This window comes from Aulonocara stuartgranti (assembly GCF_965226115.1).
Source record: "Aulonocara stuartgranti genome assembly, chromosome: 16".
Lineage (NCBI taxonomy): Eukaryota > Metazoa > Chordata > Actinopteri > Cichliformes > Cichlidae > Aulonocara > Aulonocara stuartgranti.
In genome coordinates, this window is record NC_138952.1 from 35,682,646 (window position 1) to 35,699,197 (window position 16,552).

At 43.2% G+C, this 16,552-nt stretch overlaps 3 protein-coding genes and 1 long non-coding RNA gene across 6 annotated transcripts in view; 2 read left to right on the forward strand and 2 right to left on the reverse strand.

The window, feature by feature from the left end:
- Positions 1 to 1,817, reverse strand: part of LOC309690688 (NACHT, LRR and PYD domains-containing protein 12-like) — a 23,021-nt gene extending 21,204 nt beyond the window's left edge. Inside the window, exon 1 of the mRNA XM_082507950.1 lies at positions 1,735 to 1,817. The gene's annotated coding sequence lies outside the window, so the exon portion shown is untranslated. The remainder of the gene's footprint in view (positions 1 to 1,734) is intronic.
- The window catches only part of LOC309690692 (E3 ubiquitin-protein ligase TRIM21-like), a 211,147-nt gene extending 194,807 nt beyond the window's left edge, over positions 1 to 16,340 (forward strand). For 2 of the 3 annotated variants that reach the window (XM_082507958.1, XM_082507957.1), the window contains exon 2: positions 14,412 to 16,340. In XM_082507958.1, the coding sequence (XP_082364084.1) occupies positions 14,421 to 16,091 (1,671 nt within the window). In that variant the 5' untranslated portion in view covers positions 14,412 to 14,420 and the 3' untranslated portion in view covers positions 16,092 to 16,340. Of the gene's footprint in view, positions 1 to 10,800; positions 11,172 to 14,411 lie in introns of all 3 variants that reach the window. The other variant, XM_082507956.1, reaches the window with a different exon arrangement.
- LOC309691222 (uncharacterized protein) lies at positions 7,054 to 8,530 on the forward strand (the record flags this gene model as incomplete). The annotated part of the gene is made up of 5 exons (XM_082508815.1): positions 7,054 to 7,066; positions 7,318 to 7,468; positions 7,586 to 7,655; positions 8,051 to 8,225; positions 8,365 to 8,530. Exons 2-5 carry the CDS (start codon positions 7,421 to 7,423, stop codon positions 8,528 to 8,530), a joined length of 459 nt encoding a protein of 152 aa, XP_082364941.1. The 5' UTR covers positions 7,054 to 7,066; positions 7,318 to 7,420.
- Positions 11,465 to 16,552, reverse strand: part of LOC309690718 — a 62,801-nt gene continuing 57,713 nt past the window's right edge. The window contains exons 2-3 of the long non-coding RNA XR_014271803.1: positions 13,439 to 13,801; positions 11,465 to 12,071 (exon numbers count right to left, since the gene is read on the reverse strand). This is a non-coding gene — a long non-coding RNA (uncharacterized lncRNA). The remainder of the gene's footprint in view (positions 12,072 to 13,438; positions 13,802 to 16,552) is intronic.

Genomic DNA, 16,552 nt, shown 5'->3' on the forward strand with positions numbered 1-16,552 from the left:
GGATTTAGGAAAATGATCAACACCCTAGACAAACGCTACACAGTGCCGTCCCGCAACTATTTTTCTATTGTTGCACTACCTGCTCTGTACACGCAGCGTCGAGCAACGGTGGAGACGGAATTTCAAGCAGTACAACATTTTGTTGTTTTTATGTTTATTTATTGTTTTTATGTTCAGTCTCACCTGTTACGAAGTTGATGTGCAGTTAATAAGTGCAATAAATATTTATACTGGAAAAGAAAATCGTGAGAGAATCATGATCTCAATTCTAAGGAAAAAAATCGTGATTCTCATTTTATGCAAAATCCTGCAGCCCTACCTTATACCTTACTTATAATCAATAAAAAAACATTACATTTCTCCTCCTGGAAAACCAAAGGAATAACACATCCTAACCATGTCATCCAAAATTAAACTTTTTTTCAGTCTTCATAACTTATCCCTGATCTTTGGCACTGACAAAGTTTCTTCAGTACTTAAAAACTTAAAATTGATAATATTATCCAAACTAAGGAAAACCCAGATAAACCTAACTCTCCCAAACCAAAAACTGCTGAATCTCACCAGCTAAAGAAAATCTAGAGTAAAGCATCTCTAAGCAACTCCATTCTTACAAATACTGAATACAGGAACCAGCTGTGTAATAATAACGGTATTAAAACTACAAGTTTGAACTTGTAGCTCATACACTATAAATTATCCATAGAATACACTGCACATACTCAGTCCACGCATACGCCCACACTCACTCTCTCACTACACACACTCAGTACACAAAGTCACATCACGCTTGTATTATTTTCTTACCAGCTCTGTCTTGTCTGTAAGGTTCCTAATCAAACCTATCCGGCTCTATTCTGTATGCTGCACACTTCATAATAATAATAATAAAGAAGCGTCTCTACATAATGTTTACTGAGATTCTCTGCTACTTCTACTATCTGAGGGATTTTGTATGAGACATGTATTTTATCAGTGTATAACTGTGAGATTTCCCACAGATTCAGATTTCTGTCTGACCCACTGAAACGTTTACCTGCCTGTTCTCACTCCTCCAGTGCTGACGTCACTGTGATGACGGAGTGCGACTGGCTGATTGCAAGAACTGAAGCGGGAGCTGTTAGAACTGTGTCCAGTACAAGCATGAAACAGGAAGTGTTGAATGAACCCAGGTGCGTCACAGGTTAGTGTGGCTGGACTGTGTGTGTGTAGTTGTGCTGACCACCCTCACAGAGAGGTGTGTGTGACGAAGAGCAACAACCTACCGAAATAACGAACACGGATCAGCACAGACACCTGTCTCGTGCTTCAGTGCTGTAGAGTCACCTGATAAGGTCACGTGAACTTTCTCAGTCTAAAATTAAGTGTTAAAAACGACACGCACAGAGATTTAAAGATTAAACATCGACATTTCCCTGGAAATCAAATCTGCCCAGATCTCAGATCTCAGTTACCCCGAGTGCCCAGTTAATCTAAGCTACCTGTCTGGAAACTGTAAAGAGTAGAAAGTACAGATATTTTTAGGGAATAACAGTAAAAAGTTAGAATACTCAGTACAGACAGTAGTAAACTCTATTGAAGTACAGTATTTGTACTTTGTACGTTACTGCCCACCTGTGGAGTAGAGCCAGTTTACTAAAACACTCTTTGATTTTATACAGAAGCTTCCTGTGTCTCTCTGAGTCTACATAAAGTTTATTCAAAGTAACTGTGATATCAGTTAGCTCCACTCACCTGTGTGGACCTGCTCCTTTCTGGAGAGCTCGGCCAAGAGCGCCTGGCTGCTGCCCCTGTTGCACACACCTGACCCTTCTCAGCTCAGTGACTCAGCATGTCCTTTTGACTTCCTGCTGACGTGTTGGCCTCTATCGCCCCCCTGTGGTTCAGTGTGGTAAGCCAGCCTGACTGAACACCCCATGTTTGACTTTTGTGAACAGGATGAGATCTATTTTCTCGTGTTTCAGTCAGAGAGGCTGATGGGGTTTGCACGTGTGCAGAGGACGGAGGGAGGATACAGTCATGAAAGAGTTTAGGGTCTTGCTTTTTAGGATTTCTGTTCAAACATTCAAGTTTCAAGTTTTATTGTAATCTACAGATAAACAGTGTAGCCACATTTGCCCATCATGAAATTCTTTGGCTTGTGCTCCTCAGCTTTACATGGATATATAGAAAGTGTGCAGTTATATTTAAGAAGAAATAATAAATATAAAATGAAAAAGTAATAAAATACTAAAGTATTAAATATTAAGACACTTTAGGACAATCATTGTTATTTACGGTTTTTGCAAAAACTTGTGCAGTGAGGATTTAAAGTGGTTAAAATGACGGTGTGGAGTCTAGTACTTGTAGTGAGTTTTTAATGCTGTGTGCAGTTCAAAAGCCTTGTGGCTTGTAGGTAGAAACTATCCCTGTGTCTATAGAGATTCTGCATGGCTGGCAGTTCAGTCCTGGTGATGTGCTGTGCTGATCTCACCGCCCTCTGCTGTACCAGGTGGTGATGCAGCCGGTCAGAAACTTACAATAATGCATCGGTAGAAGTTTGTAAGCATTCTGGAGTTCGTGCCGAATCTTCTGAGGTGCCTCCGGAAGAAGTGCTGCTGTCTTGCTGGTTTTGTGATCACACAAATTTGATGATAGTGTTGGAGCTGTGTGTTGCTGTACAATCGTGAGTGAACAGGGTCTACAGCAGGGGGCTGAGCACACATCACTGGGGGGCACCGGTGCTGAGTTTGGATGAGGTGATGCTGCCGAGCCGACCCACCTGAGGTCTGTCTGTCAGGAAGTCCAGGATCCAGCTGCACAGGGAGGAGCTGATGTTCAGGTCATGACGAGTCTCGATGGTATGATGGCAGTAATCTGCCCCATAATCAAAGCTGTCTTAAAATTCTTACATCACATCTGCTTTCACTTTTAATAGAAACACATTTATTTAAAATTTTAAAAAGCAGATTTTTGTAAACAAACTTGTGCCTCTTGCATAAATCACCTGTACATAAAAGGTTCAATTATTAGTGATGAATAATATGAGAAATATTCATTTAAATTGTCTTGTTTTTATAATCTGGTGGTTTTGTTAACAATCGTGTGTCCTTGATATTATTATCTTCTATATGTAATTCAATTCAATTCAATTCAATTTTATTTATATAGCGCCAAATCACAACAAAAGTCGCCTCAAGGCGCTTTTTATTGTACAGTAGATACAGAGAAAACCCAACAATCATATGACCCCCTATGAGCAAGCACTTTGGCGACAGTGGGAAGGAAAAACTCCCTTTTAACAGGAAGAAACCTCCAGCAGAACCAGGCTCAGGGAGGGGCGGGGCCATCTGCTGTGATTGGTTGGGGTGAGAGAAGGAAAACAGGATGAAGACATGCTGTGGAAGAGAGACAGAGGTTAATAACAGATATGATTCAATGCAGAGAGGTCTGTTAACACATAGTGAGTGAGAAAGGTGGCTGAAGAAGAAATAATGCATCCTTTTGTTGGTGTTAGCGAGTGTGCAGATCAGCCATCACTGATTCAGTTCACCCTAGTTAACATTCGTTCCATAATGAACAAAAAGTCTTTCGGGTCGTGGTGGAGGACTTGATGCTGAGATTCAGAAGCAGACTGATGAACTCTGAAAGAGGAGTCCTTTCATCTCCTCTACCTGCTCAGAGCAGCCATCTGTGCCACATGTTTGTGAAATGTCCTCCAGTGATTGATGACAATCAGAGCAGACTGGTTCCTCCACACCAGTCAGCCAGGAAGTCCTTGACTCAGACACCAGAGTGGAGCTCACCTTCCATTTCAGCCTCCCAGCCTTTGGAGCCTTTCCCACCCTGAACACAAACTGTTTTAGCTCCATCAGAAGAGTTCCTTTCACCCAGCACACTGACTCTTCATCATCTTTCTGTGTTATTGAATCTGTTAAACTGTGTCTCAGATTCACCTCTTGCTAAAAGTCTACTTTCCCATACCAGCCCCTTCAGGTCTTGGCTTTGCTGGATGCCCATCCAGATGTGCAAGTTTCATGTACAGTGTCTTGAAGAAGTATTTGTACCTCTTGAACCTGTAAAGTGTGGTGTGAATCTGTATTCAGCTCTCATTACATTTTATGTTTCCTACTGTTGCGAAATCAGTTTTACCCCGGTTCTTTTTATTCCTCGAGCATCCAGAGACGGCACCGGACTCAGTAGTCATTTTCACAAAACTTTATTCATCTTTACTCATCTTCATTTATCCTCATTTAAGCATGCATCTTCTAGAAGGCCGGTGCCCCTCTGCAAAATCTTCACCCCTTTGTTAGTTACAGCCAGCTTTATAGAGGCATCCCCATCATAAACCCCCCACGGTGTGCTGCAAACTCTGTGTCTGTGTCTATGTGAGTGCTCGTGTGTGGCTGTGTACGCATACCTGTATGTATGTGTGTGCAGGTGAGTGAGTGTGCGTGACAGTTAAAACACTGTGGGTGCAGGTGACTCCCTAGAGGTCATAAAACCCATCTCCCTTCCAGACCACAGGTATCCAGGTCAAATGTTGAGACCTTGCACAGTTCAACTGGGGGAGGGGTCTTCTACAATCTACTCCTAAGTTCATGACACAATCAGGCCTTTATTACATTGAGGGCAGTGTCAGTGTCTCTACAATAGTTCTACATTATGTTAACACATTTCTAAACTCTAAAATCAGCTAAACACTCCTACACTACCTTCTCCCTTTATCTGCTGTTTTTCTCTCAGGTGTGCTGCACGTCTTGGTTAAATTAACGAAAAAACACGACCATCAATGTTTTGGTTCATTTGTACCTGCAGTGTGAATCCTCTCATCTGAGTGGACAACATGTGGAGCAGCATGATGTGTATCTGGAACACACACACAGGTCATGCCAAACTGCAAAGAGATGAAACACAAACTGATTGTGATGTTTAAAGTCTGTAATCTGCTGCATTCAGCACAGAACCTGAAATAACTCATACTAAGTCACACTGAGTGACACTGAATCGCCTGTAATGAAGCAGAAGTTTTGGTGGTCTGCAGCATTCAGGTGTGTGTTAACACAGTACCAACAACAAAGACAACAGTGATTTTAGAGACACAACATTTGCTTCATTTTGCTTTTTGCAGTGGAAAAGAAGTCGAACTAGAACCAAGAGCAGAACCAGAAGAACCACAGGAACCAGGCCTGCTATGAGTGCAGTGAGAAAGGAGGTGAGACCCTGAGGAGGTGATGAAGCAGTGTCAGCAGAAGAGTTCACAGGAGGAGTGGAGTCTGAGCTCCTGTGCTGAGGAGGATCTGCAGGAGAGATGATGCAGACGGTTCAATCATTTTATCAGGAGATCATGTCTGTAAACAGGAAGTGATGTCACTGTTCTGACCTCTGACCCTCAGAAAGCTCTGAGGAGACGGTCCAAATGCTTCAGTAGCACAAGAGTAGAGACCTTCATCAGCCTGTTTGACCCTTCTGATGACGAGCTCTGCTGCTGTTCCAGCTCCAACATGACGTCCATTAAAGGAGAAATAAGCAGCAGCTGTGTCACCGCTCCTCTCTCTGCCTCTCCCTCCTCCTGTCACAGCGACAGTCTAAGCAGGTCAAATCTCACAACATCCACCAGTCTGAATACATGCTGCCAAAATATTAGAACTGATCTCACACTCTCAACTCACTGACAGACATGTATCCAACATCTGGAAACATCTGCACAGAGACACAGCTGGAACATCTCCCTGTCTCTACCTGAAACACTGATGGACACTTCATCGCTCTGCTGTCCAGATGAGTTCTCACAGAAGTAACTTCCATTAGACAGGAGGAACCATGAACCCTCCCAAAGCCTGCAGCTGCTCCACAGTCCTCAGTGAGTCCTCCTCTGGTCCTCTTCACTGTCCATCCATCAGCTGTCTGTCCATCATCAACACAACTCAGAGACACTGAAGAAGATCCTCTGAAGACCTGCTGAAGGTTTGGACTGACAGACAGAGACACTGGAGGACACACACACACACACACACACACACACACACACACACACACACACAGACACACACAGACACACACAGACACACACACACACACACACACACACACACACACACACACACACAGTAAGTGTATTTGTGTTCTTGTTGGAGTCTCACTGATTGTTTTCACTCCATCAACTCACCTGCAGAAACAGTCGGTGCAGACAGCAGCAGCACACACACCTGCAACAGGAGGACAGAGTCAGTAAAGGTCAGAGTTCACTGAAGTTCAGAGGTCATTAGTTGCTAGGGACAAGAGGACCCTTGCAGGGTCTTCCAAGGGAATTTGGTATTTGCATAAGTCTTTCTTCTTTCAAGCATAATATCAAATGATTTGGGTGGACATTAGGTAAGGCTGCACCTGTTGCAGCAATCTTGTATATAGACTATTTCTGTATCAGTGATATGTTTTCTTTTGTGAAAACACATGATTCACACGATTATTTGCAGCTAGCAGGCTGTTAATGCTATCCATCAAGTCTAAAAACAACGTGTTGATACGTGAGATCCTGAAGGCTGCTCCAAAAATAATCAGATTATATTTTAAGTATTTGTTCAATTCTATTCCAAACCCCAGCAGTGTGTTGTAAGTTCTTATCCAGTTTTGAGCTCGCTCATGTAGGTTAGCCTGCTTTATTTAATTTTGTGTGAGCTGCAGTACACAACATTAAAAAGTTAATATAACATTAGGTTGGTGGCGCGAGGAACTCCAACTTAAGTTTAATATTTATTATTTTTTTAAGTGGGAAGGGGAGCATGTTTTTTTCCTTTAATACGTCTTCCAGGGTCTTTTTCATAGGAAAACCATGTAACGTCTGTGTTAGGCTGGTCAAAAGAGCAATTAGTTGAATTATTCTGGAAAAGATGGGTTGTGTGTTTTTTTTCTGTTATTTACTTATGTAAATATATTTTCAAGCGTTAAATAAATGCAACATTAAATTAACAATTGTCTCTCTGTCTTTTCCCGCCCAGTGTGCTGCATTGCTGTCCTCCTGCCCTTGCTGGCCGCGCTGACAGTGTGATGTAGCCTCAGTTCTTTGAGAGACAAGACAAAACAGCAGGTAAAAAGACATATTTAGTGAGAATAAAGGTAGACAACATTTTTTTGGACATTTAAAGACTGCTAAAACAATCTAACCCAGTTTTTTTGGCCTGCCCCCACCTTATGTGAGGTTCAAGAGCATTGGCCATTTCTTTTTACTAAAAGAGGCCTCTGCACTCACTTCCACACACTCACAGATATTGAGGTAGAGACACGTCTCAGTGAAGCCCTTCTTACGAAAGGAAGGAGAATTTTGAACTTCTTTCAAAGCCAGAGACTTCAGTGGAACAAGGAGACTGAACATCTGCTACGTGAGTGCGACAGTGCAAAGCTGAACCACAACCAGATCGCCACAGCAGCCATCCTTCTTCTGATGAAGTACTTCCAAGAAAAAGAGGACTCAATCTTCATCTTGGCTGACGTAATTATATTTAAAATTTTACACATGCACTCTCAATACTGCCAGCATAAACAAAGGAAAAATATTTCAATGATTTTGGGTATCATCATTCAAATCAGTTCCTTTTGTGTTTTAAAGGCTTTTTCCACCAAGATGTCTGTTGAGAGAGAGATGACCTTACCCATCACACCAAGGGTAATAGCGCTTGGTAAGTAAATAGTTTCAATCCTCTTGTAATAAAAATCTATGTAATTATTGTGGTATTTGTACCCACAACAACTTAACAGGGGTTTGTCTGTTTTATATTGTATAAAAACAGAATACACACAGTTTGCTGCTGTTTCTCTTATTATTTATTATACACAATGACCAACAGGAAAAACCAGCCTAACATTTCAGCACAGGCCAAAATGCCAAAACATTAGGCAGTTTTTTCCTGTAATTGATCATAATTTTCATTACATAATAAATAATAAGAGAAATAGCAGCAAACTGTGTGGATTCTATTTTTGTACAGTGTGAGGCCTGCTATCCAGCATTCTTGTGGAAACCTTATTTGTAACGGTGAGCACATTGTCTTATTGGACTCTTGTCTGTTTTTAGGGAATAATTTCATGTCTGCAAGCCGCTGGATGATCAGTTTGGAGGGCAAGGTATTTTATGAGCCTGAGCAGATGCATGACTTTGCCAGCACCCTTGCTGTCTTCTTTGCGTCATACTACGTTTTCAACCTTGAGTATCAGGAGTCAGCGTCCATCACACTGGAGATGATACAGAGGTAAATACTTTACACCATTTAAGAATGAAATATATGTGATAGCTTGACTACAGTTGCAGAAACATATAGGTGATTGCTGTAATGTATGTTTTAATTTTGAAATTAAAGCAGATTAAAGCAGCCTTTTTTCCGTTAAAAGGTTCTTTGTGAGGATCAATCCAGACATGGGAACAAAATGCTTTGCAAAACTTGGTACAAGCCGCAAGACAGGTCGTGTCGTAAAGAGGAAGGTTACAAGCATCAGCCCTCGGATCACCACCTTCCTCCAGCGGCTCTCTGAGTTTGAATGGAGGACTTCCAACTAGGTAAGAACAGAGATGATAATGATGATAATAGTCCCAACACTGGTAATTATAGTAACTTACTGGCAATAGTGTTGCCAGTGAGTTACTGTAAAAATACAATAAAATGTCTAACAGTGTAGAAGTGTGAACAGCCATGTTGGGGGGATGTGGGGTCTTTGAGGATGGAGGCAGCTCTCCTCTGGACTCTGCGATGGTGGATGCTCCGCAGAGGGCAGCGGGGTCCTGATCATCTTCTCTGCAGGCGTTTGGTCCATAGCAGTAGTGCTGCCGTACCATGCAGTGATGCAGCTGGTCAGTGTGCTCTCCACAGTGCAGCTGTAGAAGCTGCTGAGGATCTTGGGAATGAGTTTGTGAGGGATGACTGTATTGAAGGCGGAGCTATAATCAACAAAAAGCACCCTGAGGTCTTTGTTTTCCAGGTGGGAGAGGGAGTAGTGAGGGGCAGCAGCGATGGCGTCTGACGTGGACCTATTGGGCCGGTAGGCAGACTGCAGGGGGTCCAGAGTGTCTGGGATGTTGCTCTGGATGTAGGCCAGCACCACTCTCTCAAAGCACTTTGCAATGATGGGAGTCAGTGCGACTGGTCTGCAGGCGTTTAGTGGCTGGGCTTTTCTTGGGGAGGGGCATGATGGTTGTGGTCTTGAAGCATGTGGGGATAGTGCTCTGTGTGGGAGTCAAATTGTTAAATGTTGTCATTGTGTTACTTAAGTTTGTAAGTCTTGGTTCAAGCAGCCTGATCAAAGACGTTCCTTTGTCTCTGACCACCTCTCCAGCCAGTTTGTTGGTGGGGAGGCTGCAGTGTTTTGTTATAGGCTCATCTATGTGAGGGCTCTGTTTGCTGCTTAGTAAGCTTCCTGCTTTATCATCCTTTGTGGGCAGGAGGTCACACAAACGCACCCCAAACACACACACACACATAGGGCCTTATGTTTGTTGACCATAGGGGTTTACAATGGGTGGTGCTTGTGTGTACTGTAACTGTGTTCAGTAAAAGGTCGTCTGTGGGTGGATTCAGTGCTTTCCTGACACACCGAGCGGTCCTCCCTTGCTAGCAAGTAAAAGCTGTTCGTCTTGTTTCCGTTAACAGGAACAAGTTTGTAAACCAGCGGGGCCTGTGGAAGCACAGACACAACACTCTGGCTGAGGAAAGGTTGAAGATGGAGGTGAGAACGTGGACTAACTCTGAATGCAGAGCTGGTTTGGAGCTGTGGAGACTTACTGAGGAGTAAAGTGGACATGAAGGAGTCACAGAGGGAGGAGGAGGTGAACAGTGATGTTTGTTAGACAGGATCAGACTGAAGAGGGAACATAAGAAGAGTTTCATGCTGGATTTGAACAGGACAGGAAGATAAGCTCCGCCCAGCAGCTGAGTCCTCTCTGCTCACACTGGTGTTGGACTGCAACATCAGGGAGTCTGCTTCCACATCTGGTTTCCACAGCTGGAGGAAGCTGTCCCACGAGCACGCCTACGCCCCTCTGTCATTACTGAAGTAGTGATGGTGTTTAATCAGTGTGAGACTGTTTCACTGGTCCAAGCAGAGATTTACATAAATGAGCTTTTATGAGTTCTTATATTATCTGATCAGGCCGTTTGCTCCTGTTAAAGAGAAATGTGCATCGAACGTTGTGGGTATTCATGAGTCTAACAGTTTAAACCTGTGTGTGACGTTGTGTCCTTGAACGGCCCTGACAGACGGCTGTAGTCCATAATATTAATGTTTCCTGCTGACTGAAATAAGCAGCTGAGCTCTGTGAGGGCAGAGCTGCTGCTAACAGGTGAGTCTGTTACCTGGACTGGACTGAGTGAGCTGCTGTGTCACAGCTTTATCAGTGACACACTCAGCATGTGTGTGTGTGATATGTCATAGTGCTTGAAACACACATGAAAATATATTAAAGGTTGAATCTTTTTTCTTTTGGTTTGTGGAACAAAAATCAGCAACGAAGAAACGCGAGCGTAAAACTTGGTGTAGAAGTGCAACAAACGTAAGCCGGCTCATTTGATGCTGTGATGCTTGAAAAGGATTTGCGCACCTACATCATTATTTACGGTTTAAATTGTGCTGCCTTTAGGTGCACCTGGTAAATTCAGGAATCTCTACTCCAAACCACAGCAGTTAGTCAGTTAGCTTTGTATAAACACGTGTTAGAAATGTTCTTCAATCAGCTCTTTTTACTCTCATTTCACAGCCACTACTTTTTACTTTTACTTCAGTAAAGAAGTTGAATTAGTACTTGGAGTATTTTTAACAGTAGTACTTCTACTTCAGTACACACTGTGTGTACTTTTACCACCTGTGTCTGAGACCTCCTTCAGGGTCCACCTGAAGCTCTCAGTCTGCTGTGGAAAAAGGAAATCCAGGTGAGTTTCTCCTGATCACCTGAGGCCGTCATTACTGTGTGAACCCACACACCACTCCTCACTCCTCCCACCCGCTGCACACAGTCACTGAGTACAGACCGGCTGATTCCTGTAAAGGGAGAGGCAGGAAGAGGCGGAGCAACACCTGAAAAACAAGAAGCCCAACGTCATTTTGCAGAAGTGAAAGTGTGAGAGAGCAGCAGCAGAGCTGCAGTCGAGTCCTGTTTGTCTCTAAAAGAAGATTCACTGGAGTCCATCAGGTTCCTCTCAGCAACAGTGGTGAGTGCAGCTGATCACACTTCCTGCTTCTACACAAATCTTCACTCTGTTCACTTCATCAGGACTCATCACAGTCACACTGGATCCATAGAAATCTGCTCATGTAACCACAGATCCACTGTAGGAGCATCGAGCTGCTGCTTCAGTCTCACTGTGGCTCTGCTCAGGACTGTGGACTCAGGCTGTGCTCTGGACTTCAGACTGACTCCACACTTCCTGGTTATTCATCACTTCCTGTTCCTCTTAGATTGATTCTGGATCTGATTGATCATAAGGATTACAGACGTGAAAACACCTATTTATTCTTTATTGATATAAAGCCTTTGATACTGTAAACCAGCAGATTTTGGTCAGTACTTCAAAAAGTCATTCACACATTTTACAAAGATTATCTGACTTAGTGTATCCTGTAAGAGTCACAGATGATCCTCAATCATTCAGAAAACAGTCGATGCTGCACTTTATAACTTTGTGTGGAAACATGAATCTCATTATTTAGACAGATGTGTTTGAATCATCCTGATAATCAGGCTTTAAACATGTCAGAGTTCCACACATCAGCTGTGATATTCAAGCTGACCTGGATCAAACATGTCATCAGACACAAACATAGATGATGCTGTTTAATCCCAAAGCTTATTTAAACAAACTGGAGGACAGAATTCCTCCTTAAATGTGATTTTGATCAAATCCACTGATCTCATTTTCACACACAGGCTTTATCATGGTGGCTTCTTCTCTACTAACATCAATCTTTGATTTGGACAAACAAATATGTGAAACACAAAAATAAATCAATGTTTTCTGAGGATCCAGAATAACATGAATGATGTATCCCAGCGAGTGACTGGAAAAGTTCATCTTCTTCCACATCCTGAGTTTGTGAGGATGTTCCAGTATCTGTGAGAGAAAACAGGACAGTTACTGACGCACAAATGGACCAAATATACAGACACTAGGGGTGCAACGATACACAAAATTCACGGTTCGGTTCGGTTCGATACTTTGGTGTCACGGTTCGATATTTTTTCGGTACAAAAAAAATGTTCATGCCTTTTTAATTTGTCATTTATTAAAATTATAAATATATATTTTAACTCAAAAGTACAGTTTTTAAATTTAACCCTAACCCTTGTGCGTGTTTTTTATTTTGACAGTGAATGCGCACCTGCGGACCACTTATGTGCAGCCCTGGTTATTTAGCTCGTCATATTGCAGCCACAGAAATTCTTTTGTCCATGAAACCATAAAGCTGCACTTTCTTTTTGCCTTATAGTCTGATTTGTCATAACTTCTCCGTTTTGTGGTAAGCTTTTCTTTGGCTGTCACTTCTTCACCCTGACCTGTCTTATTTGGCTCAGCAGAACTGAAATGCTTTTACACACGCACTCACATAAGCTCAGCGATTCTCTGCGCGATCAACCTCTCACATGTTTAAGCTGCGGGAGATTTCACTTGTCATGTTTGCATAGTAAGCTAACGATTAATAAGACGATGTCAGAGGAATTGGTGCACAAATTATCATCACTCACAGATCAGTGCTGTCGCTCTCTATACACAGTTGCACGATTGCAAAGTGAAAGCAAAAAAACAAGCGCAAATTCAAACACGATTTCAATATGTCACATATTGATAGTGGCTCACCGATGCCAATGACATAATTACCGAGCTACATTTCTGAAAGAATGCAAAAGCATTGACATATATTTTTCCTACAATAGCCCGACGGGCAGGGAAGAGATAGATTTTAGTAGCCCGACTGAAAAAAAATCTCTAGCTCCAGGACGTCGGGCTAGCGATATTGCGAGCCCTGTATCTGATTGAGGAATCACTCATCTTTGGAAAAGAGAGTTTATTACAGAGAAATGTCTCTTTCCAAAATAAAAGCTATACTATCCACTTCTTCTGAGCTATATTCTCAGCAGCATAAGGAGAATCATGTGCTAACAGCTGTCTAAATGACTCGGCTAAAGTTAGTAGCATGCTTGTTGTTTTTGTCTTTGCACTAGGATGATTTCGGTGTAAATGTGCAGTCATATTCGTTGTGTTCCCACTAGTGCTTTCAGGTTAATCTCGTTGAAATGACCTTAACGCCACAACACGGCAAATCTCCGTTAACGAGCTACCGCCGATCGCCCCGTGCATGGGGCTAGACGGCCAACACGTTAACGAGCTAACTGCGCTAACACACTAGTTCCCACCCATGTAATTAAGCATTGCGTGGCACATCCAACATACTGTTTTACTTTAGTCCATGACTCGCTTACCTTCAGGGTCATACGTCACATGAAAACCAAAATAATTCCAAACGCCAGATCTGAATGAGGGTGGGGGAGGTCCATGTTAAAAGGAGAGCTTAACTTCTGTCTCGCTAGCTTGCCCTGCGCTCTTCCTCCTGACGATGCTGTCTGTGTTGAGCGCTCAGTGGATCTGCGCTCGACAGTGCAGCCTAGGCGGAGTAGTCGAACGCAGATTCACTGAGCGCTCAACACAGACAGCATCGTCAGAAGGAAAGTTGATAAAATAAATTACAAATGTTGTATTGTTCGATACATATGCGTACCGAACCGAAAGCACTGTATCGAACGGTTCAATATCGATACGAATATCGTTGCACCCCTAGCAGACACCTCTGAATAAACATGTTCTCATCAATGCCATTAAAATACTGGATCAACAGTTAATAACACATTTCTGAGGTTTGTGATTCATCGTCCTCCTCACTGTCAGCTCTACTGGAACAGTCACTGTTTAATATTAATGGCTCGTTGATCTGGACGTACAATAAGAAGTATTCAGTCACCAACAAGGTCGAAGTTTACTTCACAGTAATTGATGGAAAATATCCAACAAACTGATTTATTCAAGTATACAAATGATCTGGATGAATCTTGGACCTTCTGTAAAACAGAGAAACAATTTCACATCTTTGTAACGACTGTATTTATCTTCATCCCCAAACGTTGATCCTGTCCATCTGGACGCTGCACTGTACAGCAGACACTACGATGTTAGGTTTGTGTTTGGATGAACCAGTTTGTGTCTGAGTGTGTTGCTGGGTCTCCACCAGTTACTCTGAGAACTGAAGAAGCTTCTCTGATGAAACGTCTTCAAGAAACTTAAAGAAGTCCAGACGCTTTTCTCTCCAAGCTCCTCAGACTACTGACGCTTGTTTCTCTCTTTGTAAAATGAAATTTAAAGTGAATTTTGAATCAAATGTTTCTTTTCTTTCTCCCTCAGAGTGCAGACATGTCTGCTGCCAGCAATCTGCGATCTGAAGATCAGTTTCTGTGCTCCATCTGTCTGGATGTGTTCACTGATCCAGTCACTACACCATGTGGACACAACTTCTGCAAAACCTGCATCAGTCAGCACTGGGACATGAATCAGAGCTGTCAGTGTCCCATGTGTAAAGAGACTTTCTACACTCGACCTCAGCTGAAGATCAACACCTTCATCTCTGAGATGGTTGCTCAGTTCAGACGTGAAGCTCAGCAGAAAGCCAGCAGCAGCAGCTCAGAGCAACAAGCTGCCAAACCAGGAGAAGTTCCCTGTGACGTCTGCACTGGAACCAGACTGAAGGCCCTGAAGTCCTGCCTGGTGTGTCAGACCTCCTACTGTCAGACTCACCTGGAGCCTCATCTGACAGTGAAACGTCTGAAAAGACATCAGCTGGTTGATGCTGTGGAGAACCTGGAAGGCAGGATGTGCACGAAGCACGATAAACTCCTGGAGCTGTTCTGTAAGACCGACCAGACATGTGTCTGCGTGCTCTGCTCTGTTTTAGACCACAAGAACCACGAGTTTGTTCCTCTGAGAGAAGAATATGAAGGAAAGAAGGCAGAGCTGGAGAAGACAGAGGCTGAGATTCAGCAGATGATCCAGAAGAGACGACTGAAGATTCAGGAGATCACAGAGTCGGTGAAGATGAGTAAAGATGCTGCAGACAGACAGAAAGCAGAAGGTGTTCAGGTCCTCACGGCTCTGATGGAGTCTGTTGAGAGACGCCTGAAGGAGCTCATGAAGGAGATCGAAGACAAACAGGAAGCTAAAGAGAAACAGGCTGAAGGTCTCATCAAAGATCTGGAACAGGAAATCTCTGAGCTGATGGAGAGAAGCTCTGAGGTGGAGCAGCTCTCACGCTCTGAAGACCACCTCCACCTCCTCCAAAGCTTCTCCTCCCTGAAAGCTGCTCCACCCAGCAAGGACTGGACAGAGGTCAGAGTCTGTCCACCATCATATGAGGGGACTGTGGGGAGAGCTGTGGCTCAGCTGGAGGAGACAGTCTGGAAACCCATGAAGAAGAAGCTGTTAGAGGCTGAGCTGCAGAGGGTGCAGCAGCATGAGGTGGATGCGACTCTGGATCCTGATACAGCTCATCCTAAACTCATCCTGTCTGATGATGGAAAACAAGTTTATCATAGTGATGTGAGGAAGAATCTTCCAGACAACCCAGAGAGATTTTCTCAGTGTGTTTGTGTTTTAGGAGAGCAGAGTTTCTCTTCAGGCAGATTTTACTTTGAGGTTCAGGTTAAAGGAAAGACTGCGTGGGATTTAGGAGTGGCCACAGAGTCGATCAACAGGAAGGGAATAATCACAGCGAGTCCTCAGGATGGTTTCTGGACTGTGAGGCTGAGAAATGGAAATGAGTACATAGCTTGTGCTTCCTCTCCAGTCCCCCTCTGTCTTCATCCTGGTCCTGAGAAGGTGGGGGTGTTTGTGGATTATGAGGAGGGTCTGGTCTCCTTTTATGATGTAGGTGCTGCAGCTCTGATCTACTCCTTTACTGGCTGCTCCTTCACTCACAAACTCCACCCATTCTTCAGTCCCTGTCCTAATGATGGAGGTAAAAACTCTGCACCTCTGATCATCTGTCCTGTCAATCAAACTGATCAACGACTGATTTTATTGGATGAATGATTGATTTTTCTTGAAGGGAACAAATGAACACATTGAGTGTAAATCCTCTACAGTCTCCATGTTTCTATAGAATCTGATCATCAGGACTCTGATTCACACTTTGATTCTCATGGAGTTTGATTTGAACAGAAGAAAAGTTGAATCAGGAAATGTTCCCACTGATGGAGACTCGAGCTGAAGAGCAAATATCAGAGAACAAATGTCCAAAAGCTTCATTTCCAATAAAGTTTGTTCAATGCTTTGAGTGAATCCAGACTCATGTGTGGCTGTTATACGGAGCATCAGAGTCCAGCTGAGTTATGTTGGATACAAACTGCTTATTTTGGCTCTGTGAGGAGTTTTGTTCACTGAAAACTGATGAGACGGATAATATTCAAAGAACTCTGTAGAGATTCATGCATCCATGTTCTCCACCTGCAGGTGTGGAGGAGAAATGTGGAGCACAGACTGCTGCATCCTTC